This window comes from Alosa alosa, chromosome 20 (assembly GCF_017589495.1).
Source record: "Alosa alosa isolate M-15738 ecotype Scorff River chromosome 20, AALO_Geno_1.1, whole genome shotgun sequence".
NCBI lineage: Eukaryota > Metazoa > Chordata > Actinopteri > Clupeiformes > Clupeidae > Alosa > Alosa alosa.
In genome coordinates, this window is record NC_063208.1 from 25,564,395 (window position 1) to 25,590,323 (window position 25,929).

General features: G+C 41.1%; 3 protein-coding genes across 4 annotated transcripts; 2 read left to right on the forward strand and 1 right to left on the reverse strand.

The window, feature by feature from the left end:
- Positions 1-980: 980 nt before the first annotated feature.
- zdhhc3b (zinc finger DHHC-type palmitoyltransferase 3b) lies at positions 981-13,580 on the reverse strand. Its single transcript, XM_048230076.1, has 7 exons — positions 13,242-13,580; positions 10,165-10,496; positions 9,646-9,770; positions 7,080-7,176; positions 6,761-6,842; positions 5,545-5,675; positions 981-3,785 (listed from the first exon to the last, which is right to left on the reverse strand). Exons 2-7 carry the CDS (start codon positions 10,468-10,470, stop codon positions 3,627-3,629), a joined length of 900 nt encoding a protein of 299 aa, XP_048086033.1. The 5' UTR covers positions 10,471-10,496; positions 13,242-13,580; the 3' UTR covers positions 981-3,626.
- A 3,312-nt stretch (positions 13,581-16,892) lies between these two features.
- exosc7 (exosome component 7) lies at positions 16,893-21,164 on the forward strand. 2 transcript variants are annotated; one of them, XM_048229798.1, is made up of 8 exons: positions 16,893-16,943; positions 17,230-17,331; positions 17,507-17,601; positions 17,982-18,147; positions 18,727-18,797; positions 18,918-19,041; positions 20,073-20,228; positions 20,980-21,164. In XM_048229798.1, the coding sequence occupies exons 2-8, from the start codon at positions 17,275-17,277 to the stop codon at positions 21,082-21,084; spliced, it is 774 nt and encodes a 257-aa protein (XP_048085755.1). In that variant the 5' UTR covers positions 16,893-16,943; positions 17,230-17,274; the 3' UTR covers positions 21,085-21,164. The 2 variants fall into 2 exon arrangements, with proteins under 2 accessions (XP_048085755.1, XP_048085754.1); XM_048229797.1 differs by lacking the exon at positions 16,893-16,943 and adding an exon at positions 16,953-17,046.
- A 2,284-nt stretch (positions 21,165-23,448) lies between these two features.
- clec3bb (C-type lectin domain family 3, member Bb) lies at positions 23,449-25,697 on the forward strand. Its single transcript, XM_048229977.1, has 3 exons — positions 23,449-23,545; positions 24,044-24,142; positions 24,554-25,697. Exons 1-3 carry the CDS (start codon positions 23,449-23,451, stop codon positions 24,940-24,942), a joined length of 585 nt encoding a protein of 194 aa, XP_048085934.1. The 3' UTR covers positions 24,943-25,697.
- The last annotated feature ends 232 nt before the right edge of the window (positions 25,698-25,929 follow it).

Here is a 25,929-nt window from a genome sequence, read left to right on the forward strand (position 1 = left end):
ATAAGGATTTAACAGAAGCATCTGGTGCTTGCCCATTTCTGAAGAACTGATTTTTTTTTTTTTTTTGTTTCTATGTTACTATGAGCAAAACCTCTTTTTCAAGACCAACACCCAAATTTCCATACTTTTCCAGGTTTGGAAAACAGCATTTCATAATTTTATACGTTGAAAGCTGAATGGGGAAACAGATGGATAATCTCTGAAGAATCATTTTGTTATTGTTTTTGGGATAGGCATCTTCCCCATCCAACTCCAGGAACACCCCCTAAGATAAAGTCACTGCAGTTATGCAGGGCTCCCTTGTGTCACATGAATCATTCATATACGATGTGCTAGGTTTTCTGCTGTATATGTGCCCTACTGCTTGGGCAGGCCTAACTAAAGGATATGCACATATTGTGGTCTCTGATTCCTAAAATAAACATCCAGATAAATGAAGATCTAAACAACCAGCTGACAGTAGCCCAGGTCTGTGACACCAAATAATGGAGATCCAAAAATTGACCTTGACATGACAAACATGGCTTAAAAGAATCTACTCTACTTTGTCATAGTGTGTTTATAAAGCAGTTGTACATCAGAAAAATCATTATAGTTTTAGATATTTTTCTTCAGTCCATTTCCTATTCCAACTCCTATTTGGAACATACTTTGTGAATTGTTTAATTGGCAAAAGTCTATTAGTTGGTCTGCCAGCCTTTCTTCACAGATCTCACTTTTCTACTCATTCCTGGCAGCTAATTTGCTGTATTATCCAAAAAGCATTAAGTGTTGGCTTTCCTAGTTGGTCATTGTGGTCAGAGATTACAAGGGCTGTAATCACCTTCACACCCCTGTGAAATGATCATGTCAGCCTGCATGAGGTCAACCCAAAGTAAGTTAAACTATGTTTGATCTAAAGGTAAAGATACATGGGCAACCTTTTGAGTACTTGACATGCATCACACATACACAATGTTCTGATGCACACACAAAAGGGGTTCTGATGAAAAAACAAAGATTTATTGCATTTACTTTCAAGGTGAAAGCCACTGAATCATCATCACATGTTGCATTTATTGCAGACATTTGAAATATATGCACAATGTGAATACACATTATTTACAGGTATCAAACAAAATAAAAAGGAACAATGTGATGGATACTAAAGCAAGAGAGAGAGAGAGAGAGAGAGAGAGAGAAAACCCTTGAGAGAGAAAAAAAGAAAACTTAAGGGAGAAGAGCACCTGTCCCTTTTCATCAGAAACTGTACATTAAGCTTGATCATTCTCCCCAAGTATAAACACCAGCAAGTCCCCACACCAGCCACAGCTCACTCTTAATAGCAGAAATCAAACTGAATTATACTAATGAGAGGGGCACTAGGCCCCAGGGAAGCCCTGGAATGTTTATCCCCACTCTGCTGACAGACCCCACACTTCCCTTCCTTATCACCAAGGCCGACGCGAAGACTCCAACAGTGGCATCAGCAGCAGCAATTGGGTCTTTTTGTTTCACAATTCTAATGCAGAAAAAGGTACTGCCAAAACGTGCATGGTTGGTTTCACTCGCACTCGCACTCGCACGCGCAGCACACACACACACACACACACACACACACAAAGTGAGAGGGGGGGGGGCAAACAAAGTAATTGCTTTCTCTCGCACGCACGCGCGCACACACACACACACACACACACACACACACACACACACACTAGCTGGTGCATGGTAGACACAACTGATCCCTTTTGCATCTGGCAAACTGTTCTCCAAGAAAGGGACCCAGCACAAGTAGTGGGGTGGGAGGGGAGGGGAGGGGATAGAGAAAGTGTGGGAAGAGGGGTCTTCTGAGGCTACACCAGCACAGAATGAGCTGGATCTGTACCAGCTGCAGGCGCTTGATAGACAGCCACTACAACTTTGGTGAGATCACAGACAGCTGGCAGATCTTGACAGCGAGTCATAGTCGTACATCACAGTCGTACATCCTCATCCCTGATCGTGATATTAGTTCCAGCTAGACCAGAAAGGTTGAGGTGATGATGAGTGCAACTTCCACTTCTAACTGCTTATACCGCTCACGTAATGGTGCAGTGGTGTACATTTAAAAAAATCGCATATTAAAAACATTTTTTTTTTTTTAAAACATCAGGTACAGTACTGTGCCTGGTCGAAACCAGCACTGGAACTAAACTTTGTTATTGTTAGTGATAGTTGGAGACTTTCCAGTGGAGCTGGATGACGAGGGGGAACTATTTCACTTAAATAAGACAAATATTTGCTAAAACTATTGATGGGGTTAGTCACATTTACAAAGGCAACAGAATCTCAAAAGCTGAATAAACTGATCATGACTCCCTTATCTAAGGGTCTGTCTGGTACATTCTGCTTTGAGCTGTAGGCATGTAAAGAGGGGATATTTCTGCTTTCAACGTTAAGCATCTCTCCTTTTGGAAAGAAAGAAAAACTGCAACATCACCTTTGGCAAAATGTGAAGGATGGAGACACAGCTCAGAGCCTGAAGCCCAGGGCCACCTACAATAAGGCAGTTAACCAGACCATGCAGCCTGTGGTCTGTTCACTTTCTCAGAGGTAAAAAGGCAATTTCCATGAATCCTGTGCAACTCTGCCCTGCTCTTGTTATTATGATATAATGACAGTATTCAGAAACAAGAGATTAGAAATGTTAGTTGATAAAGCAGACAACTTGGCCCCACATTGCTTGAGTCTATTCGCTCCAGTAGCAAAGGCCTGTCTGTTCTTCTACTGACCTAACCTCCACATCAATGAACTGTTGTATGACCAGATCTTCAGTCAAATTATCTGATTGACAACCATATCACATTGACAAATTATCTGATTTGACAACTATATTATGTTAAGACTGTAATATTGACTTACAATACCATAGAAACAGATTGTTTGAGTATTTGCTTCATGTAATAACCTTGCAGTAGTATTGTGGAGTGACTGCAGTTGTTGTTGGTCTACACATTACACAACAAAGCTGAACACTTTGAGGCTATAAGACTCTGGAGCATCTATTGGTGAGAGCCACATGCTTTGGTTTGTGAGTACAGGTTGTCTCAGAAAAGTATGTGGTAACGTCACCACTGCATTTTAGTCTTCTGTTGTCATTTTGAGTGCACTTCCAGTGATTGAAAAAGAGCAAAATCAAAAAAATGGCTCAGCTTCAGCTTCACTAGATAGTCGACTAGAGTCATCCAGAAGTAGGCCTCAGGCAGTTAGTTAGTTATAAGGCGCCGTTGTTACCAACTAGAGATGATCATGAAAGATAAAGCAAAACAAGAATGGACACCACAACTTAAAGACCAAAGGTTATGATTATTTCTATGAATGCAGGCAGATATCTGTTCAGTGTCTGTGCAATCTCTGAGTCGGCTGGTGATATCTTTCTGTCACCAAGATAAGAGGAACAGTGGGAAAAAAGAAATAGAGAGAAAAATTAAGAGCAGTTCATCCGGTGCCAGAAGTCCCCAGTCCTCATAATCATGCTGAGAGAGGGTCTGCTTAGGTGAGCAGGCCGGTGCTGTGGTGGCGCTGTCTGCACGCATCATCAATGCGCGCCACACCTCGCGGGGCACGTGCGCCAGGTTTCAGCCAGAGCGACGGTTGGTCCTGCGTCAGACTACGTACTGGTAGGGCTCAGCTTTTCCATGGTCCGGCGTGGAGAAGGGACTGAGCCAGCCTATGGAGAAAGGGTGGCCAAACACCACCTTCATGTTCATCCACTTGGACTTCTTAATCCATCGTCTCTCCTCCTTCTTCAACTGCTCTATGCCCTGAAAACAGAGCAGAGAAAATCAAAGATGACGAGACGTCATCACAGACACAGAGAAAGACACAAACACAGACAGACACACACACACACAGACACACAAAAGTGAGGGGATGTAAAAATTTATCAAATTAAGTTAATGGGATAATTCATAGTGACACAAAGCCCTTTCTACTGTGGAGAAGAAAACCACACTTCAGAGAGATTACTATATTAAGAATGTTGCAGGAACATCTACCATAGAGATCTAGTTCCACGGCACATGTCAGATCCAGCATTAAGTACAGGTTAACATACTAAACACTGGGTTACCAATTCTACATAGTTATGAAGTATCAATATGCCATCACTCTTTGCTATTCCACTTACTTCAGTGAAGTACCTCATAGTATTGCACTGAAACAAAAGCCATATAAAATTAAGCATGGTGTAAAATGTAGTGAGACGTCACTAAGCGGGAAGGCCTGCAGTTAAGCTGGTCCTTTACAACTGCATGGCTAAGCAGCATCATGGTGAAATGGGATCAGGCTGGCACGATCAATACCATTTTATCTCCTCTAATAGTAAAACTGACCTACAGCTTAGAAGCACTCGCATAGTAAACTACCACTGAAATACAACGTCAATATGCACTTACATCATCATTGAGACTTCAGATTTATACATGTATACTTAAAGGTCCAGTATGTAGGAAATAATGGAAAATAAACTGTAGCCATTCCAAAAATAATCACCATATGTTGTCAGAGAGTAAGGAAACACAATGAATTGAAGTAATGGCTTATTTGACAACATTACTCTAACCCTCGTAACCCCGTAAAACCCATGAAAAAAAAAATTAGTTACGGGCGGAATGTCTTGGAATTTTCGCTTATGTTTTGAACGATTCATTCTAGAATAGCGATAATAATGGGCTAGCTGCCCCTCCCATTTGGGTTGCCAAATTAGCAAAGGCCAACTGTCAACAGCTGTCAGTTGTAGTCATGAACGCCACGAGAGGCAGGCAATTTTCCAAAATTTAAACAAGAAACAAATTAAGTGGACATCGGAGGAGCTTCCTGAGATGGTGACGCCTTCGGCCAAACTAAGAATATCAAGTCTGACGAGAGCTGGCCAAATTTCTCCACAACAGGTAGCCTAGGCTAAACTTCATCTGCATCGCTAATTTCAGCTAAATATGTTACGTTGGTTAGAGAGGTATTTTTTGTTTTCACTGTTTCCGTAATGTGTAGCTGGGTCATGGTTGGAGAAACGTTAAAGCAGCTGCAGGTCAACTAACATTAGCTAAGTCTTAATTACATCTGGCTACCCAGAAGAGGCTTGCGTCTGGTAGTCTTGAGAACGTTCACCAGTGTTTTGATTTTGGCCTGCAGAACGTTCGGTAACAATCCTACAAATCGCACCTTTAAAATACTATGGTGATGCATTATGGAACATAAGCTCTCAGTTTTTGTCATTTAGAATTGGGGAAACAGGGTAAAAAACAAATGTACAAACATAACAAACGAACAAAATGATGACATAAATTGTTACCTAAAACAAACTAACTAACTAACTAACTAACTAACTTACTAACTGACTAAGGCCTGACTACGGTAGAGACATTAGACGCAAATGTTCCAGGTGTGTCACTTGTGTCTAAGGACAGATTCATACAGCCATGGTGACTTCACAGGAAGTGACGTAATGTGGAAAGGACTATGAAGAGAGGAGCCAATCAGGAGAAGCGATTTGCGGGAATTGGCATAAGGGCCGTCACTTACGGTCTCATCGGTACAAATGGAGTGGACCTGCGTGCCGAACATCACAGAGGTGAAGATGAGGAAGAGGAGCGCCTCGAAGCACAGGAGGATGAGGAGGATGACTGTGGCCGGAGGCGAGAAGGAACTGCACGCTGGGGAGAAGTGGGGGAGCGGGTTTGGGGAACGGGGACATGGGTGGAGCAATAGGAAGAGGACATGATGAGGATCATACTGAAAAGGGGGGGGTTGGGGGGTCCTGTCCGATTAAAGGCATCAATATGTTTAAATAAAAGGGGAATTAGATAGCAACCAGGTTATGGGGCGAGGGATTAATGTTCTCCAAGTGGATTTCAGTAGAGGAGCTCTTAAGACACAATGTGTGCTTACAAACATTGCATTGCTTTTGATGCCTTTTCTGTTGCCGCGATTTGCTTGCCATTTACATCACTTGTAAGTCATTTTGGATAAAAGGGTCTGCAAGTCAGAACCATTGCAAAATCTTTGAGCATTTTTCAGAAAATAATCAGTAGTTATACTGAAGTTATACATTTTAGTGCTTTCTTCACTAAAAGCCATGAAGTTGAACTAGTTGAACACTGATATTACAAACAACTATGATACTACCGGTAGTTGATATACTTGCCCATTTTGAAACAACCAAACAGACAACAGTGCAATGACATCAATTTGCTGACTACTAAATAATTGTGATTAACCTGCTACGGTATACAGACAGCACCAATTCCGCTCAGAAAAAAAAAAAAACAGGATTTACTCACTGCTAACTGACCTACTTTCTCTGCAGCCAGTTAAAAAACCACAACCGGGTTTTTACCTTCATTAAACTGACAGAAACACATCTGACTGGCTACATAGACAGCAGAGAGAGAGCAGGGTGACGTCTAAACGCTTTTAAATATACACAACACTGCTATGAACTGATTTTAAGCATTTAAATACTTCAAGCGTATTTGAAATCACATGGCCAGTAAAGTCTAACAGGAATGAAAAACACCATATATGTGTGTTATATGTACTGGTAATGCTTAGACAGTATGATGAAAACAGAGCTGTTTTGTAAGCATTTTAAACATTTAGGTATTTCAAGCATATTTGAAATCACATGGCCACTGCCAGTAAAGTCTACCAGGAATGAAAGACAGACACCATATACTTGTGTATAATGTTTAGTCAATATGCTGAAAACAGAGCTGTGTGCAATCAATACAATACTTACTGTTCCAGTCCTCCTCGAAGCAGAAGACAAAATGGAAGGCCGCCATGATGAGCGCGTGCAACGATATCAGTGCAATGTACATCTAGAACAACAACAAGCACAAGACTATTAATTACTACAAGTTACATTAGTAGTAGCATTTTGCCTTTTAGGGTTTTAAATGGTAAGCCAACAAGTTTAACCTCGTGTGCTCTCAACATTTTTGTACAGATCGGCATGTGAAAATGATCATGATTTTCAATTCATGCTTGAGCTCATAGTGCTGACTTGTGCTGTTTCTCACATGAATATTATTCTGCAATCTGGGGACAACACTTACAGTGAAGAGCACAAAATACTTCTGGTTGTTCTCCCCCACACAGTTGTTCACCCAGGGGCAATGGTGGTCCATCTTCCGGATGCACCGCTTACACACACTGATATCAGGGAATGCACACACACACACAGAGTGATAGAGATGGAAAGAAAGACACACACACACACACACACACACGGAGAGAAAGCCAAGTGGCATTAATTTGCATGATGGCACCACATGAAAGCACTAGCAGTGTGCTGCTTGGCCAGTGTCTTTGAGAATATAGGACACAAGCTCTAGCTCTAGCACTGCCCTTTGACAAGCTGTTCCCCGAGAGCCAAACTCAATGTAATCAACACAATGCCTTCAGCTATGGCATGCACCAGGGGCCCTACAGAGAGGCACCCTAACAGAGGCACACTGATAAGAGGCACCCTAACAGAGGCACACTGATAAGAGGCACCCTAACAGAGACACACTGATAAGAGGCACCCTAACAAGAGGCATCTTGGCCTGGGTCTGCTCAGCTGTTAGCACTCCTACAGCAAAGGAACCAAAAGGCCCACACACTCATCCCTCCTACAGCAAAGGAACCAAAAGGTCCACACACTCATCCCTCCTACAGCAAAGGAACCAAAAGGCCCACACACTCATCCCTCCTACAGCAAAGGAACCAAAATGCCCCCACTCACACAGGGGCCGATATTAACTTTTTGGCCTACTAGCCAAAGTGGCTGCTAGATGACAAAAATTACCGGCCAGACATATTTTTGAAAGTAGCCTATCATTAGCCTATTATACAGCTTTTCAGAATGCTGCAGAGGTTTGCAAGTTCCGCTGCAAGTTTCATTCAAATGAATGGGCCCTCCCATGTTTGGAGGTCCAATAATATTGTAGCCTATAATCAGTCAGACAGTGTCGAACAAATTACGGTTCTTCATCTTGGTCAGCAATCAAGGATCTTTGCTATAATGACCACTGCAAAAATAGCCTATAATGACAGTGACAACGGGTTTTGAGCGATGAACCACGTCTTTCATATCATTCTGTGAGTATTTGTTCACCATCATTGAAAGTGAAAGTAAGCAAGTATTTCTATGCACACGTTTTTATGCAACATCTGAAACTTTCAAATTATATTTGTGTGGTGATCTATTTGTTTTCTCAGCAGACGCATGAAAGGGTCACCAAATAACTGTAAGACTCGTGAAGTTTCCTTTTCTTATTTAGTAGCCGTACTACTAAAGTAGCCGTATAGCCTAATAAAATGTATTCTCCACCAGTCATTATCAGAAAATAAATTCTGACCATGTCAACATTGGGGGAATGGAACACCGATGCGAAGTGGAGTTGATATTGCAAGCCAATTTAACGTGACAGACTGAAGCAGCAAAGGAACCAAAGGCCCCCACACTCATCCCCCCAACAGCAAAGAACCAAAAGACCCCCACACTCACACATTCAGGGTCTGTGAGTCTGCGCCTCTTGGTTGCATGGCGGTAGGAGTGTCCATGTGGGCACAGACAGAGCGCTGATATAAAAGCCAATGCTGACACAGGAGCGTAGGCATCCATTAAGAGGAGAGACAGAGGGCATAGAGCTGGCGCGCATATTAAGAGGGATGGAGATGTCGGGAGAGCATGACAGTCTCGCCAGTCACAGACGACCACTGAATCACCGGGGAGTGCCCGAGTTCATTAATCATCACGGTTTGACACTGCAGCACCCGGGGGGATAGCCCTGGGCTATTCTCATCTGAGCTGGTGAGAGTTAAGGAGCTTCAGCAAATCCAGCTTGCACAGGCAGACCCCACGGGAGGGAGAAATGGTACATCAGAAATGTCAAAATGCCTCCGCTTCTTGGTGAATGCTAGTGCTAAGACCACAGTAGACCAACGGTGTGATACACTGATTTCTGCAAATGCAGCATTGAGGCACTGGACTGAATAATTAATTTGGACCTCAAAGATATAACACAGTCCTTTCTGCGTCTAGCAAGATACAGACGAAAAGCTAAACACCAAAAAGCTAAACTGCCAAACCTGGACCTCAAAGATATAACACGGCCCTCTCTACGTCTAGCAAGATACAGACGAAAAGCTAAACACCAAAAAGCTAGACTGCCAAACCTGGGCAGTCTGGGTCCAAAAGATTTGTAAATGTCTAGCCCTTGGCTTGGGTAGCCATCATTCTCATTTTTATACCAGGTATGCAATAGGTAGCGCTGTCTAAAGGAACAAAAAGTAGTTTACACTGTGGGCTGTCTGTGTTGTGGTGAAAGACACACACGATACAATTACACACAGGATAGAGTTAAGTCCATCATTATTAACACTTCTGCCAGATTTTCCTTTCAATACGATCTCTTCTAAGACCAAGTAAACATGGAAATCGCTCTGTTTGTCATTTACATCTCACATTGACACAAAGTATCCTTTTTTGTTTTGTGCTTATGTCCTTTCCTGGCAGAACAAGCCTATTGATCATATAAAAATGCACCATAAATCAAAAGTGGGCATCCATAGGTATGAATCATATTGGCCTTGACTGCATATTCTTCAGGAGAGAAAAGAGGGAGGTGAGTTGACCTGCAGTGGTGCGCTCTGTCAGGTTTGATGCAGCAGCACTTGGGGCACTTGTAGACCACCTGTCCTGGCTTCAGCTGGAGGCTCTCGATGAACTCTTTGGTGGCATTCCCTTTTGGCACAGCTCCCTGCCAACATGAGCACACACCCACATCAGTACATCACTCTTCCACCCACACACACACACACACACACACACATCACCTCCACACACACACACACCACGTCAGTATGTCACTCTTCCAAAAACAGTGTTTTTAATCTGAACTGACTAAACAGTAAATGCAATAGCAACAGTAGTATTCTGCCAGATTGAACAAGCAAAGATTTTTCATAGATGTCCAGATCAATTTCCTGCCATTACTCATAGTATCATAATATCTCCAGCTGTAAATGCTGTGCATATAAAAGAATGTTTGAACATTTAAACATAGCCTACACATTAATATAGAAGGAAAATATATTGTTACAACAAATGCCTAAAGATTTGCACGGCACCAGGCTGCTGACCGACTGACTGACCGGATCTGTGCACATGGCCCTGAAGTGGGAGGCGAGGGCGAGGAAGGCGAGGGTGTTGAAGAGCACACCGTTCACAAGGCTGTAGAGCAGGCTGCGCGCAGGCATCAGCATGACGAAGAGCACCACAAACTCGGCGAACAGCACCAGCATCCAGGTGATGACTCCGCACACGATGCCGCAGCCGTCGCGGATGAACCACATGGCACCGGCGCCCGGGCCCAGCTGGGGCGGAGGGGCGCAGTGTTCCGGACGCAGGTAGCCCGCTTGCCTCTCGATGTCCCTGCTGCGGTGCGCCGGGCTCTTCATTCTACCAGCCGTGCCGCCTCAGCATGCTGCAGGACAGGGGAGAGGAACAGAACATCATCCATCCGTTCATTCGTTCATCCGTTCATTCATTTATTCATTTATTGGTTGGTTGGTTTGTTTGTTTATTCACCTATTCATTCGTTCATTCATTCAGTATCTTTTTTTTGGGGGGTTTGGCTGTTGTTAATGTTCCAGTATATTTTGCACATTTAGGGCATCTGTCAAGTACTTCACCATGACAGTCAAGAAGGAGAGAAAAGAAAAGAGAGAAGGGAAAAGGCTGGGACGGAACAGAAGATGTTATCATGCTGTACAATTAACAAATCCATACTTTATGTGTTGCCCTTGATGAGAACCCCATCCCTACAGAGTCACTCTGTCCTCTAGACTGGCCTCTCCTCCGGCCTGGCTGTCCTTATGGCCCAGGGATTAGACCCACGCTGTGTCTACAGTAGACAGGGAGGGGAGGGTGGGTGTGTGTGTGGTGGGGGGGCTCGTAAGAGTCGCCATCACTTTCTCCTGCTCAGTTGAGCTCAGATCGACCCATCATCACCATCTGCTCAGCGTTGGTCCTACAGGGATCTGTTAACCGAGTCTAGTTCCATGATCACTGTGAAATGTGCTACTCTTGTGCTGGACAAAGTCTTTCAGCGATACCAGACCCACCCACCCATATACAGTAAGTGTTTATTTCAGGACAGAGTAACCATTTAGACCAAAAGTTTACTCTAGCACTATGACAATTAATCAATCAACTGTTGTCAACTATTAAATTAATAGTCAACTATTTTGGTAATCATTAATTCGGATTTTTTTCACAATTTTCTGCCATTTTATCAATTAAACAACTAGCCTAGATTCATTAACAATTCGATAATAATAATCAATAGATTATCTTAATCGATTATTAAAATAATTGCTAGTTGCAGCCCTTGTCTAATCACATGTCATACATATTATGGTGCCAAGACAATTGCAATGCACAAAGCCAATAGCATCAACTTAATTTAATAAAAGTGCATGCTACATCAGTCTTGTTAATCACAATCCTACTATATTTGAAAATTACCATATTGATGACGATTTTCCATACAACAGACAGGTATCTGTGTACGCTAAGTTGTGGGTCTCCTATTGGTGAGTGGACACTTATTTTGCACAGGCTACATATATAGGGTGCATAGTTTGTGAAAGGCCATTGTCACAATATCTAGGCCTATTGTTAATAGCCCCCACACAAATACAACTGAATTGAAATTGGATGGAATTGGGCGACCCAGCCTTTACCCCCAGGCTGTCATGAGCTAGGCTCACAGTGTGTTTACAGATATGGGTGAATAACACATGCAAAAACATGCAAAAAAATCTTTCACATGATGTGACCAACAGATTAAGAAGTCAACGACAGAGTAAGAATGTCATACCACAGCACATTGAATCACCATTGTGTATGATAATGTGCTATATACATAGGCCTACACATTTACCACTAAAGATAAAACATCAGAGGCCAACACTATATGAGCAACATGTGAGAAAACCAGTCTAAGTGAGGTATGGGTAGCCTGAAAAGCCAGCCCGAACGTTGTCAGGCTAGTATGTGGGCTTTTAAGATGATCAAATGATTAGGGCTAAAACACTAACAGTAAGCGACTGTATACAAGAGCAAAACCCTGGATCCAACACAATGGCAGGGCATACAGACTACTAGCCTACTGCCTAATGGCTTTTGTTTGGGGAAATAAATGACTTCACATAGAGACGTTTGTGTCAGGGAAATTAACTGAGGGACTGAAATGGTGTGGTGACAGATATTGGCTGTCTTAGTGAATTAGACTAGATACAGTGCAGTAAGTGACACAGTCTATGATGTTCTGAAAACCAAAGAGCCATTTAACCAAGATATTCTTGACTGCCAGATAAAACCACAGCTACCAGAGAAGTCTGAATATAGGCTGAGCAAAAGGTAAGCTTACCCCAATAAGCGAGTGGAACAAGAGGGATAAAGATCTTCTGCATGCGGAGACAAATATGTGGCTACCCTACAACCACAGCGGCACACTGAGTACTAATCTATCTGCAATCTCGGTAAAGCCTCTATTGAGGTATCAGTAGAATAAAGTTAACTTTTGTCCATTAGGCTTCATCGGAATTTCCCCCTAGACAACATGCATCCCATGCAACTGAAGCCGAGTTGAAATTGTAATCACTTCGATATCAATTTCCTGAAAAGCTAGAATCAAGTTATCTGCATTTATCAAAGTGATGTTGGTGAGATTGATTCTGAAATCTCTGTGGTCGAAGAGCGGTTTGGCTAACGTTAAGTGACACATTTTAACCCAAATTGCCAAAGTAACGTTAACTTGGGCTGGCTACATTTTAAACTCTGAAAAGTGTCAACATTGTAACAATCCAAGTTGAGCAGACTTACTTTCAAGGAGGGAAATACATTGTAGCAAACTATGCCTGCCACACCAGAGTTGCCAGTGTTTGATTTCGCTAAATCAAAGAAAGAAATTAGCTAGCTAGCTAGTTGTAACATCAATGTAGACATCATAACTACCTGCTACAGTAACCAGCACATTACCATATAATTGCTAACGTTGACACGCTACCCTAGCTTGTATAACGTTAACCAAGAACGGTTAGCCTCTTCTGCCTGTGTATTAAAACTGCTCACTGCATTTCTCTGAGTACTTTGACGTTTTCTTCTACTCTGACAAATCTACACCGTTACAAGAAAACTATGAAATTAGCAAACCATTTCTTACCTCTCCCTTATTTGCCGTAGGTGTCGAGCGATGTTACCTGGCTAGATGGCTAACTGACGTTAGCTTTAAGCTAAATGCACTCCCTGGATCTGCGACAGCATCAAGCACACCCCTTTTTGAGGATCAAGATTCACGCTCTACTTATCAGATTATTTTAATACCTCGCTATTGATTAAGTTTATATTTTTTCGTGGACATATGTTTAGCTTGTAACTTAATCTGCTGAAGTGCGGTAGTGAGAGCACGCGATTGAACGTGACAAACACTTTTTAGAGAAGGGATTCCCTGCCCGAGAAAGGCAAGTAGGAGGAGAATCAGGAAGTTTCTATTGTAACCGAGAAACCCAAGTCACGACTTCCTGGTGTGTGGAATCAGGTTTATTCAATGCACTTCACGTTCATCAATAGGTCAACAAAATATATTCAACTGGGAACAATGTATGAGACAGGTTTGTTTACTGTAATCTTATCTCACTTTTTACTTAATCACCTTAGTGGCAAATAAATTAAAGGACCCATCTTATTAATGAACAATTTAATTTATCTTGCACTGATAGAATTTGTATAGGTGTTCCCCAGCTGAGTCATCTTAGCTGGATTTTATTATAATTTGGAGAGTCCAGTCATTTTAAGTCAAAATAGGGGTCAACGTTGAACAAATTGCAACAGAAGTACTCTTCCATCCTCATTTGACTGTCTGTGTTCTCACTGGAAGTACATTGCACTTTGAACCCATGTCATACTTGCTATATGGAAATCAAATAGAAATTAAGTAGAATCTGTTGTTAAGTCTAAACATTTGAAAGTCAGATGCAAGATAACATTTCTGGAAAATACATTTGATAATCTTGACTTTTGCTGGATATGACTTTCATTCTGTGCAATGACAGGTGTTGACATCTCTGTGGACTGACCCATAACAATGCCAATTGTTTAATTAATAAAAACATAAGTCTTTTACATCCACATTTTACCCCAGAGCTCACAAGCAAGAAACATGTCACAATGTTCTCTATAGTCCAGTCATTTTATGAAAAAAGTTTGAACAAATTGCAACAGATGAAAACCTAACTGATTTTATATCCTCAGTATGTCCTGAGTAAGGGGAAAAAAGCCCTGGCATTGGCATTATTATTAAAGTCAAGATTATCAAATGTATTTTCCAGAAATGTTGTCTTGCATCTGTCTTTCAAATGTTTACACTTAACAACAGATTCTACTTAATTTCTATTTGAATTCCATATAGCAAGTATGACATGCAGTTCAAAGTGCAATGTGCTTCCAGTGAGAACACAGACAGTCAAATGAGGATGGAAGAGTATACCTGTAATGTAAATGAGCAGAATAGATGCATGTCAGTTGTGTCAACCAATCCACTAACGTGAAGAGGTCACAGTCAAGACTCTTTTTCTCAGTGATTCCTCTTTGGTGGAATGAGTTACCTTATGTTCTATGTTCCTGTAATAGTTTTGGGACTTTCAAAACATGTTTTGACTCATCTGTTCACCTTGTACTTTGTTAATTAATTCCAGAGTTATGGATTATATGTTTATGGTTATTGTTAATATGAAAACTCTTTATCAATCCATTCATTCATTCATCTATCTATCACAGCATCATGTCTATCATCCATATCCATCGCTTTGCATACACTGATATTTCCGAAAAGAATTTCTAGTTTTTTCGAAATTATTACTTGAAATTAGATATGGGGAGATGGTCTATATAGCTATTTATATTATACCATACAATACCCTCCAGAATTATTGGCACCTCTGCTAAGGTTGACTAAAAAACAGTATAAAAAATAATCTGTTGGTGATTTATTGTAATCTCACAATGAAAAAAATGAGGGGGAAATCCAACCTCGAAGGGAAGCAAATTTATTTTGAGAAAAAGGAAAATCTCATAAATATTAGCACCCCTGCTTGTAATACCTTTAAGCCTACTTTGCCAATAAAACAGCTTGTAATATTCTCCTATGACACCCCATAAAGTTGGAGAATACAAAGCAAGGGATTTAAGACCATCTTTACAAAATCTTCCCAGACCGTCCAGATTCCTAGGTCCACACTTGTGCATTCTCCTCTTTGACTCACCCCACTGTTATTCTATGGAGTTTAGATCAGGGGACTGAGATGGCAATGTCTGAAGCTTGATTTTGTGTTCAGTAAACCATATTTGTTTTGATCTGGACATTTGTTTTGGTTCATTGACCTGATGAATGATCCAATCTTGACCAACTTTTAGTTTCTTGGCAGAGATTGACAGATTTCCTTTGAAAATGTTCAGGTTTTTTTTGGTGTTCATGATACCATGCACCTTAATTAGGTTCCCAAGGCCTTTGGTAATAAAAACAGCCCCACAATGGCACAGCCCCTCCACCATAATTCTCATTAGTCATGGGGTTCTTTTCAGTATAGTCATTCTTCTATGTACGGCAAACACACCTAAAGTGTTTCTTGCCAAAGAGCGCAATTTTTCATCTGACAATAGACCATACTTCCAGACAAAGTCACTGTACCATTCAGTAACAGCCGTTTACATTGGTAATTAAATGACTGGACAGGCTTTTACCTGGCATGCCCTCTAAATAATCTATTAGCAGTGAGGTCACTTTTGAAGATTTATTGGGGGACTTGACCCCAAGATGATACCTTTTTCTGTAACTCTCCAACAGTGGTTCTTGTGGCATTTTTTGCGTATCTTACCATCCTCCATACTGGGGGCACATATATGGGGGCAGAACCATGTGTCTTTGTGTTTGTCACATTTCCAGATGATTAGAACCTTTTAGGCATTTTCAACAAAGTACCATAGACATTCTCTGACTTACAAATGTCAACACACTTAATTTTTATTTAAATTTAGTGTATTCTCTTGTCTTTCCGATGTTGAAAAATGTGTGCCTCTGTGTGACTTTATTTTCATACCATAGTGAAAAAGAAAGTCATGATACTTCTAAAAAGTCCACAGACACTCTGATTAACTTAAATAAGTTGAAATTAGATAGGAAAATGCTTCTGTTAGGTTTTGTATATAAGATTTTTCAGGGGTGCCAATAATTGTGAGCAACGTGTTTTTGTTAAAAAATATTTATTTCTTTATGAGATTTTCCTTTTTCTCAAGGGTGGATTTGTCCTCATTGTTTCATTGTGGGAGTACAATAAATCACCAAAAGATTATTTTTTTATACCTGTTTTTAGTCAACTCTACCAAAGGTGATAATAAGTCTGAGAGTACTGTATATAATTTTACATTAAATATAATATTTAGGCATATTCTATGTAAATAGTATATTAGCCTACTAATATGTTTATTTGTTGGATATTTCAAACTTTTTTTTCAAGACAAGCCTATGTTATTTTACATTGAATATAATATTTAGGCATATTCTATAGTAGCCTATTAGCCTAATATGTTTTTATATTTGTTGGATATTTCAAACTTTTTTTCAAGACAACAGTAGCCTATGTTATATTAGGCCTACATTAAATATAATATTTAGGCATATTTTAAATATAAATAGTATTAGCCTATTTATATGTTTATATGTTGTATATGGTCTGAGAGCAGCACAGAACCATAGACAGTAAAAGATCATAGTAAAAGAAGGGAGAGCACAGAGAATGTCCGTACGGGCTCTGGAGAGCAGCATGGACAGTAAAGGAGAGCAGCTGTAAAACAGTCGCACTTTGATGAGGTAAGTGTTCGTCACACGTGGTCGTCTACTGCAGCGCCGTGACAACATGGCCACAGTTCAAGTCAGTGAAGCTGAGAAATTGTATGTTTTGCATGGAGTACGGGTAAGTTATATCGCTAATTCGAGTAATTGCATTACAGTCTTATCTTAGTAATACTTATCTCCATCCTTTTGAGGTAGCTAATGTTTTTCGCGATAGTAGGCTACTTATGGAGAAAAGTATGATGCTGGTTCAAACGTGTCACCATCGTAATACAGACTATTAATACAAACATCTCTTCATCAGGACGATTTACGAGTTGATGGACGGAGCTGCGAGGACTACAGGCACATGGAGATCGAGACAGATGTTGTGTCTAATACAGATGGTTCTGCAAAAGTTACTCTTGTGAGTCGAATATTAAATCGGGACTTGTAAGCTTCCACTTAAGTTAGTTATGGGATAGACCTATGCCCTATTGTAAATGCAATATGCAATATTGTAACTTAAGTTATGTGTGTAATGTTATGTAGATGGACTCACCGTAATAACCATGTCATATTTTTATTATTACTGTGTTCAGGGACACACAAACGTCCTAGTTGGAATCAAAGCCGAAATAGGAAAACCAAAACCCATGGTACCTGATGAAGGGTATCTGGAGTTCTTTGTTGACTGGTAAATATTGTGGCTGCATACATCATTGCATGCATTGCTTATCAGCATACAGTTTGTGATTGTGACTTATAGTCTTAAACATACACTGTATGTTCTATATATACAGTCTATGGTCTTAACTGTATTAGGTTTAGTGACAGAGGTCTTGTTCAATTCAGCAACAGCTTTTAAATGACGGATGAGGTGAAATCTATGCTTTATAAGGATATAAAGCATAGCTTTCACCTCATCAGTCATTTAAAAGCTGTTGATAAATTGTCCCCTCCTGATCCTGAAGTCTAGTTTTTCCCTTAAACATGAATGTTTAACACTGTGTGTGATATAATGACTCTGTAATATTCATTACATATGAAGTTAATCCCTGTTATTGCTACTTCCAGCTCTGCAAATGCCACTCCAGAGTTTGAGGGGCGAGGTGGTGAGGGTCTTGGTATAGAGCTGAGTAACACACTCTATAAAGTATTCAGTAACAAGCACAGCATAGACTTAAAGAGTCTCTGCATCCGCCCTGGAGAGAACTGCTGGGTTCTCTACGTGGACGTACTGGTGAGTAAGACAGAGTGGGTAACACAATCTCCTCTGCATTTTGTCCTATTAAATAAAGTTGAAAAAGAGTTAGTACTTAACTCCAAAGTATTGTACTGAAGCTTGAATGTTGCTCCTTTAAATTACTACTATACTTTAAATATACTTTAAATTACAGTATCGGCCAAAGGAGTACATGTAATGTAAATGTCAAGGGATGCATCAGAAGTCTGCCTAGGCGTAGACCCATGTTTTATGGGCTATTAATGTTATTTATGTGTACAGTATACAAATCTGACATAAATGCACAAAATGAGGATGCTGCTGTCCAGTTTGGAATCTTGGCCATATATAGCCTCCCAGTCTGTAGACTACAGGAAGAGGGGTGTAGCCTACAGGAAGACCACCTACAGCAGATTTCAGTATTCTGAAAGAGGAGTTCATAACTATACTGAAATAAATTATGACCATTTTTAACTTGTTAGCATGGAGAATTGGATACATTTTGTACTGTATTAGTACATTTGTTCTGTAATATTCATCATCATAGGTGTAATTGTAAAACACTGCTAAAAATAAACAAATGCTGTATTTCCGCAGCTTCTGCAGTGTGATGGCAACTTATTTGATGCCATCTCTGTGGCCATTAAGGCAGCCCTCTTCAACACAAAGTGAGAGAAGTTTACTTTTTGTTGTTAATAAAAGTGTAGTGATCTTTATAATCAGATCACCACAGAACGGTTACTCCGTGTAAAACTAAATATTCCCTCATCTGCACTCTCATGGAAAAGGATCCCAAGAGTGCACATATCAGAAGATGAGGACGGTGGAAAGGAAATCGAACTGTCAGACGACCCGTATGACTGTGTGCGAGTCAATGTAGAGAACGTCCCCTGCATCGTGACTTTGTGCAAGGTACAGTGCAATATCTTCTGTAACACACTGAATTGCTGCTGTTGACATTTTTGGGGGCGTATTGCCTTTATTTTTATTTTTTTTAAAGTGTATTTATTGGGCTTTTTTGCCTTTATTTGGACAAGAGGGAAAGGAAGTAAGTGGGAGAGAGAGATGGGGAGGGATCGGGTAATGACCACAGGTTGGATTCGAACCTGGGTCCCCGTGGGCACTCAGACCCATTTATAGTACGGGCGCTGCAGCCTGCTGCGCCACAGCACCAATGCTTTTATTTTGATAGGATAGTGAGAGACTGACAGGAAGTGACTGGGAGAGAGAGATGGGGTGGGATCGGGAAATGACCCGGGCATTTGGACCTGTATATGGTACGGGCCTGTAGCCAGCTGTGCCACAGCACCACCCGTGAATGTGGAAATGTAACTGATAAGTTTCCATAGAATGCTAAGGCTGATACCTCCATAGCACGGTCTTTCCTTGACACAAGTCGACCTGCTGTGGGTTGTCTTAGGGTGCGATTTATTTTTTATAACTCCAACCTGAACTTCATGTCGTCGTATTGTTTGACCATGAATTTTTAAATGTGTTTGCATTTTTATAACTGTGTATTTGTCCTCTGTGGTGTGTCCCATAATTGTACAACCCAATCTATTTGTCTCACTGTTTGCTGACCAATATTTGTACAAGATATTTGCCCTGGTGGACGAAATTGTGATGTAGATTGTGAGTTATTGTCAATGAAAATGGTGCATTATTAAGTAAGTGGAAGACTAGGTATTTCTTCTAGAATATTGAATTTTGATAGCATTTCTTACCATATGTCTTTACCTATCTCTTTATGTCTTGCCATTCTTAGCATCTGTGTTTTGCTGTATTTTGTCATAAGGGAATGGGACACTATGCTGGACAGCCAAATGGCTCACTGATAGGTAAAGACATTCAAATGGTGTGTTTGCATGTGTGTGTGTGTGTGCGCGTGTGCGTGCGTGTGTGTGTGTGTGTGTGTGTGTGCCTGTGCGTACCTTCCATCACAGATAGGGCACCGGCACGTGGTGGATGCCACCCTGCAGGAGAAGGCGTGTTCTGTGGCGAGCCTGCTCATCTCCGTCACACACCGGGGCACAGTGACCTGCGTCAGGAAGGTGGGGGGAGGCAGCCTGGACCCAGAGAGCATATTCGAGATGACCGAGGTCAGTCAAGGTCTCGTGATGAGCGACCAAGCACTTTTTTCCCCCTCCTCACTATCTGCTCATGATGTAAAGCGCTGAGTCACTGTTTAGGGTTGAATCACCGTGTGTTGGTGTACAGCATGAGGTCATGGGTAAGGGCAGAGCCGTTTGTTTTGTTTTTTTAAACGAGGGTGTTTGTTTATGCAAATGCATGTGTGTGTGGAAGTGAGGTGGGCCTAGTGTGAAAACGAACACGGGGAAGAATTTACCTGAGTGTTGAGAGGTGATGTCATTTTTTGTCTTGCTCTTCATCATGGGTGTCGCCAGACCCATTTTACCCCAGTATTGAGCTCGCACACACTGAAATCTTTCTTGGAAAATCCCAAATGTCTATTTTAACGAATTTGGAGAGGCTTAGTTGATTTATAGTTGATTGAGCAGATTATTGAATATCCATCCGGATTACCATTTGCAGCATTTGAATCTATATTCAAACAGAAAATCATGGGCAATTATCAAAAAAATGGGATATTTAGGCTAATTACATTTGATTATTCATTAATGGAGATTGTGTATGCATAAACTGTCTTATATTCAAATATCAAAAATCAGAATTAGAATTGTGTATTATTGGACAAGTATGGTGACTCACAGACGGAATATGGTGCTTAGTATTCTCAGGTGTTGTTGAATTGTGGCTGGTTAGGAGTTTGTTTCAGATTCCCCAGATAAGACGGGAGCTGTGTTACCAGCGTGATTTGTCTTTCCACAGACAGGTAAACGGGTGGGCAAAGCACTTCACACTCCCCTCATGGAGCTGCTACAGAAAGAGGAAAGCCTCGGATCAAAGAGACAGAAAGTTGGCTTCCTCGGATAAAACTCTTCCCCCTCCATTCCCCCAGTCTGTGATTTTGTACCCATTTGTGTTTGTTTTTGTAATAAAGTTTGTCCACATAAGATTTGTCCTCATGTGTTTGTGCATGTAGGGATGTCCTGCCGAGAGAATGAAGTCATAGGAGGAGAAAATGAATAGTTCTATTTATGCCTTGCCGACTTGGGATTATGCAACTCTGGCTTTTGAAGGGCAGTTTAATGTTATGGTCAGTGGTTAGAAATCTAAGTGGTTTATCTAACCATTGTTTATCCACACATAAGCCTTACGATTGTGGGAAAAGGCCCAGTGCTGAATGTTACACCCCCCCCCTATCTGAATACATCTCAGTGTTATGTGTTATTCACCATGGGGAAAGTTGAGTTGGATGATTATAATATGAAATTACAGCTCACAATTTACTTTTTTTTTTCCTTTTAAAGAATTCTAATTTGATTCAAAGCAGTGTGCTGGGTTTCCAGCGAGCGCAGTAACCTGGGCCCTTAATTGCCTAACACCAGGAAATGAGTTGTCTGGAAAGGTTTGTTCCTGACATTAAAAAACTCTGCAGTGGAAAGATGGAAACTTCAAAAGACGGCAGGCCTGGAACTGGTTCCCTTAGCACACTTGACCACTGAAAGAGCTGCTTATTTAACAAGGAATGAATACACTCTCAAAAGGCTGTCAAGACAGAAAAACAAATTGAGTCACAAATTAGAGGTTAACATTTTCTACAATAATAATCGTAATTTATCACGATTATAACGACCATTGTGTTTACAGTTTAAAGCAAACAATAGAATTATATTTATAAAAACATATATTGTTCAAATTTGAAGCTGAAAGGAATAAAAGTCTGCAGAAAACACTGCCACTGTTGTCAAATTTCAACACACTTCATGCCCAACATACCCCTAATCATGCTTTGTAATAAAGGCCTCAGTTAAACTTCAAGGATCACTTTTCAAATAACAGAAGAGCACATGTGAAAATGGCCAAAGTGTTTAGACACCTCATCTCCTGAGCAGAGCACTGGTGCTGATGAGGAACGAGCAGCTGTACCGGTAACCTAGAGACAGGAAGGGCAGACCCTGTCTGGACGCCTCCACTCCACTCGGCTCCATCCCTCATCTCATCGTTGCCACGTGTCCCCTGTCCAGGGGCCAGCCGGAAACCTCAGAGGAGCAGATGCAGCGTTGGACAGGACTGGTAAACTCCCCTCCTAAACCCCTGGCTTTGGTACAGCCAGAGATGGTCCGGTCCAAGGCAAACAACTCGCATTAGAGAAAGTCAAACTGTTACAGCAGAGACAGCGACAAAGACAAAACAAACTCAAAATCAGCTGCACAAAGATTGCAATAGTGTTACAAAAAACAATTACAAATCTGTAACTCGTAAAACTGACAATAACAATCTATCTATGACTGCACTTGTTTGGTGGAACTTTATGTAACACACACATTTAATTTTGAAAAGCATGTATGCCTCTGTACTAGACGCAAAGCAGACACGTGTAATCTTGGTGTATTCAAGTCAGAAAAGAAAAAGGTGCCTCCAATGATACTTCCCTTACATCAAACACAGTGCATCCCCATAACATTTGCTTTATATGAAATGCTTTGTCATCCACCTGTTACATAAGCTTTTTTTGTATGAATTGTTTGTGAAATTTTCAAGAGAAAACATATGTCCATAAGTCCTCATACATATGGAATGAAAAGAATACAGGTATTTAGTTTGCAGAATGACGTACTTACATTGACTGTATATAAAAAGGGTACTAACGACAACAACAACAACCCTATCCCTTCAGAGAAACAATGACAAAACCAAGGGATGGAAAACAATATCAAAGCAAACAAACAACAAAAACTGTGATGAATATTATGCAAGTATTGACAGAGAGGTGGTGGTGATCCTAGGCAGGTGGTATTGGATACTAATAAGTGTGTATATGTATACATAAACACACACAAACACACAGAAAGTGAATCGATAAAGAAAAGAAAAATGAAGTTACATAAGCTTTTGATGCATGTGCTGGCATGACTGTATGTGTGTGTGTACCAAAGATGCAGAGCGTACTGTTCTAAAATCTAAAGTGTATGTGTATGTGTGTAGGTGTGTGAATGTGTATGTGTGTGTGTGTGAATGTGTGTGTGTGTGTGTGTCTAGGAAGGGCCCTGCCCCAGCAGAGGTTGAGACGGCGGGATTGCTCCACGCCTTCGGGCTCCTCTGACGTTGGCCGGCACATGTAGCCGAGCGGGCGGGCAGTTGTTTTCGATTACAGTATTTTTCCTCTGTGTGGGACAAGTGTGAGATAAATTGCCAAAGCTCTGCGGAGAGCACCTCATTCCCACAGCTGCAGCCATGGATCTCAGAGGTGCCTGCCTCCTGCTCGGAGTTCTACTTCTCTCCCACTTCTCATCCCAACAGATGATGTCAAAGAAGAAGCTGGTGAAGAAAGGTCAGACAATACAACTCTGCACAGTATGTAGGCTACACATAAGAGAGGGAATGTAGGAAATAAGCCTTTAGGGGAGCCTGATTCTTGACCTTTTATGTTTAATACAATGGACATGTTTGATGCAACAAAACTGCTTCATTTATCTTAACTGATGTTACTTGAGTGGTTAGAGTAGTTGTTGGTTGGTTTTCATTTAGCACGTTGCTCGTCCACATTTTGCACTTTTTAAAACAGGTTTACAAATACTTACTTAGAGTATAAATATTGAAAGTGCATTTCAATTAACATCTGAGATATCTGATATTCTGATATATTGTGTCAGTAAAGATCTGCAACATTTAAAATATCTTTGAGGTCTGTAAACCATTTTCAATCAACACATGGACAACACACCAGCCTGGGCTGGATGTTCCCACATTTTTTTTTTTTTTTTTTTTACAATCAATCATCTGTTTCATCTTAAATGTCCTTCTATCTTTTTGTTTCGTATCTGAGTAGAGACCCCAAAAGATGGAGCCATTGAAGAACTCAGAAAGCAAATCGATGACATTTTGAAGGAGGTGAATCTTCTGAAGGAGCAGCAGGCTTTGCAAACAGGTGCAGTGGGGGCTTTAATGGGTTCATTGTCCCTTCTGTGTATGACCACCAGAGAACATGGGAATGAAACTTATGTGGATCTGTGGAATCCCATTCTTGAAACCTGAAAATGGTCTTCTTATAACATTGTTGTTCCTTAACATCCTTTTTGATGCTTACAACTCATACAATGTTCAGCAACTGTTCCAAGTCTGTGGTGTGTTTTGCTTAATAAACGTCAGATTCACTTACATAAGGCCACATGGGCAACACATGTGGTCTTTGATCTAACCTACAACAGCAGGCCTTGTAATGATCCAAGGACAGCTCTTAGCCAACAAGATGGCAAACAGACACAGTGAGGTGTTATTAGAAGAGACATGTTGAGTGAATTTGACCGCAGACTTAAATATTTTTACCATCTTGTCTCAGTTTGTTTGAAGGGAACCAAGATTCAGGGGAAATGCTACCTGGCCGACCCCATGAAGAAGCGTTACCATGCAGCCAGCGAGGACTGCATCGCCAAGGGTGGCACGATCAGCACCCCACTCTCCCTCGATGAGAATGACAAGTTGTACGACTACATGCGCCAGACCATTGGGTCCGATGAAGAAATCTGGCTGGGCATCAACGACATGCTGACCGAGGGCGTCTGGGTCGACCAAACCGGGTCCACCCTGCGCTACAAGAACTGGGACACTTCCTTTAAGGGGGATCGCACCATGAATTGCGCAGTGCTCTCTGGGTCAATGAGTGGGAAGTGGCTGGACGAGAACTGCCGCGAAGAGCGGGCGTCCGTGTGCGAGTTCAACATAGTCTGATAATGTTAGAAGTTGCCCCGTAAAATAGTGCTTTATCGAGGCTTGAGACGCACACACACACCTTGCTTTTTCTTGCCTCTGTCTGTCAAATGCTACGTTATTGCACCTTGCTTCCATGACCATGTAATTATACCTTCTTCACTTTGGTATTTCAAAATGACACAGTGGTCTTTCAATGTGGAGATTTCCCATTTTGTTTTTCCACATAATTAGATAAGAATGAACTCCAAAAAGGCACACATGCAGTGAACGGGCTTTGTGGTGTAAAACAAAAAAGTGATAGGCCTAAATTTGACTGAACTAACCAATGTTTTGAACATAGATGTGAAATGTTCCGGTGGTTAAGTAGATGGGCTAGCATGCAGCAGCTTGAATAGTTGTGGGTTCAATTTCCGGCTTTCACCATTGTGCCCTTGAGCAAGGCACTTGACCCCTCAGTTCCTCTGGAGACATTAGCCCTTGTAATATAATTGACATAATGTAAGTCACTTTGAATAAACGTCTGCTAAATGATTAATGTAAATGTACATTGTAAGTGCATCAGTTCAGTCAAATCAAGAAGTCATGGCAAGTGCTTCCCTTTTCTCTGCAGCTCAGTCTGAATTTAATGATGCTTATTTCAGAATGCTAGTCTTCTTCTATTTTGTTTGTTTTTTAACAATGTCTTGTCTAGCCTGAACTAAACTGAATATGTACATTTTGCACTGTTGAAGATATATACGACTTTAATGAATAAACATTTGCTGGGCAAATCACCACTGGCTCAAATAGAGCAAAAGTTTGTTCAACACACTAACCTCAAAAAATACAAAGCACACCACACTTACTCCACATTCCAGGAAGACAACCAAGGCGTATCCAGCAGAGACACACAGATGCAGCCAAAATACAAACCAGACAATGAATTTGAGCAGCAAATTAGCACATTCAGGATACATTCCTAAATAATGAAATAATGAATCAAAATGACAATAACACTTAAATGCA

Coding starts and splice junctions, on each gene's coding strand:
- exosc7 (XM_048229797.1), top strand. CDS start 16,990: ATGGCCACAGTTCAAGTCAGTGAAGCTGAGAAATTGTATGTTTTGCAT. Junction 17,047..17,229: donor ATGTTTTGCATGGAGTACGG/GTAAGTTATATC, acceptor TCTCTTCATCAG/GACGATTTACGAGTTGATGG. Junction 20,229..20,979: donor GCATATTCGAGATGACCGAG/GTCAGTCAAGGT, acceptor GTCTTTCCACAG/ACAGGTAAACGGGTGGGCAA.
- clec3bb (XM_048229977.1), top strand. CDS start 23,449: ATGGATCTCAGAGGTGCCTGCCTCCTGCTCGGAGTTCTACTTCTCTCC. Junction 23,546..24,043: donor GAAGAAGCTGGTGAAGAAAG/GTCAGACAATAC, acceptor GTATCTGAGTAG/AGACCCCAAAAGATGGAGCC. Junction 24,143..24,553: donor GCAGCAGGCTTTGCAAACAG/GTGCAGTGGGGG, acceptor ATCTTGTCTCAG/TTTGTTTGAAGGGAACCAAG.
- zdhhc3b (XM_048230076.1), bottom strand. CDS start 10,470: ATGAAGAGCCCGGCGCACCGCAGCAGGGACATCGAGAGGCAAGCGGGC. Junction 7,177..9,645: donor GACAGAGCGCACCACTGCAG/GTCAACTCACCT, acceptor CCCTGATATCAG/TGTGTGTAAGCGGTGCATCC. Junction 5,676..6,760: donor CTTCGAGGAGGACTGGAACA/GTAAGTATTGTA, acceptor ACTTCTCCCCAG/CGTGCAGTTCCTTCTCGCCT.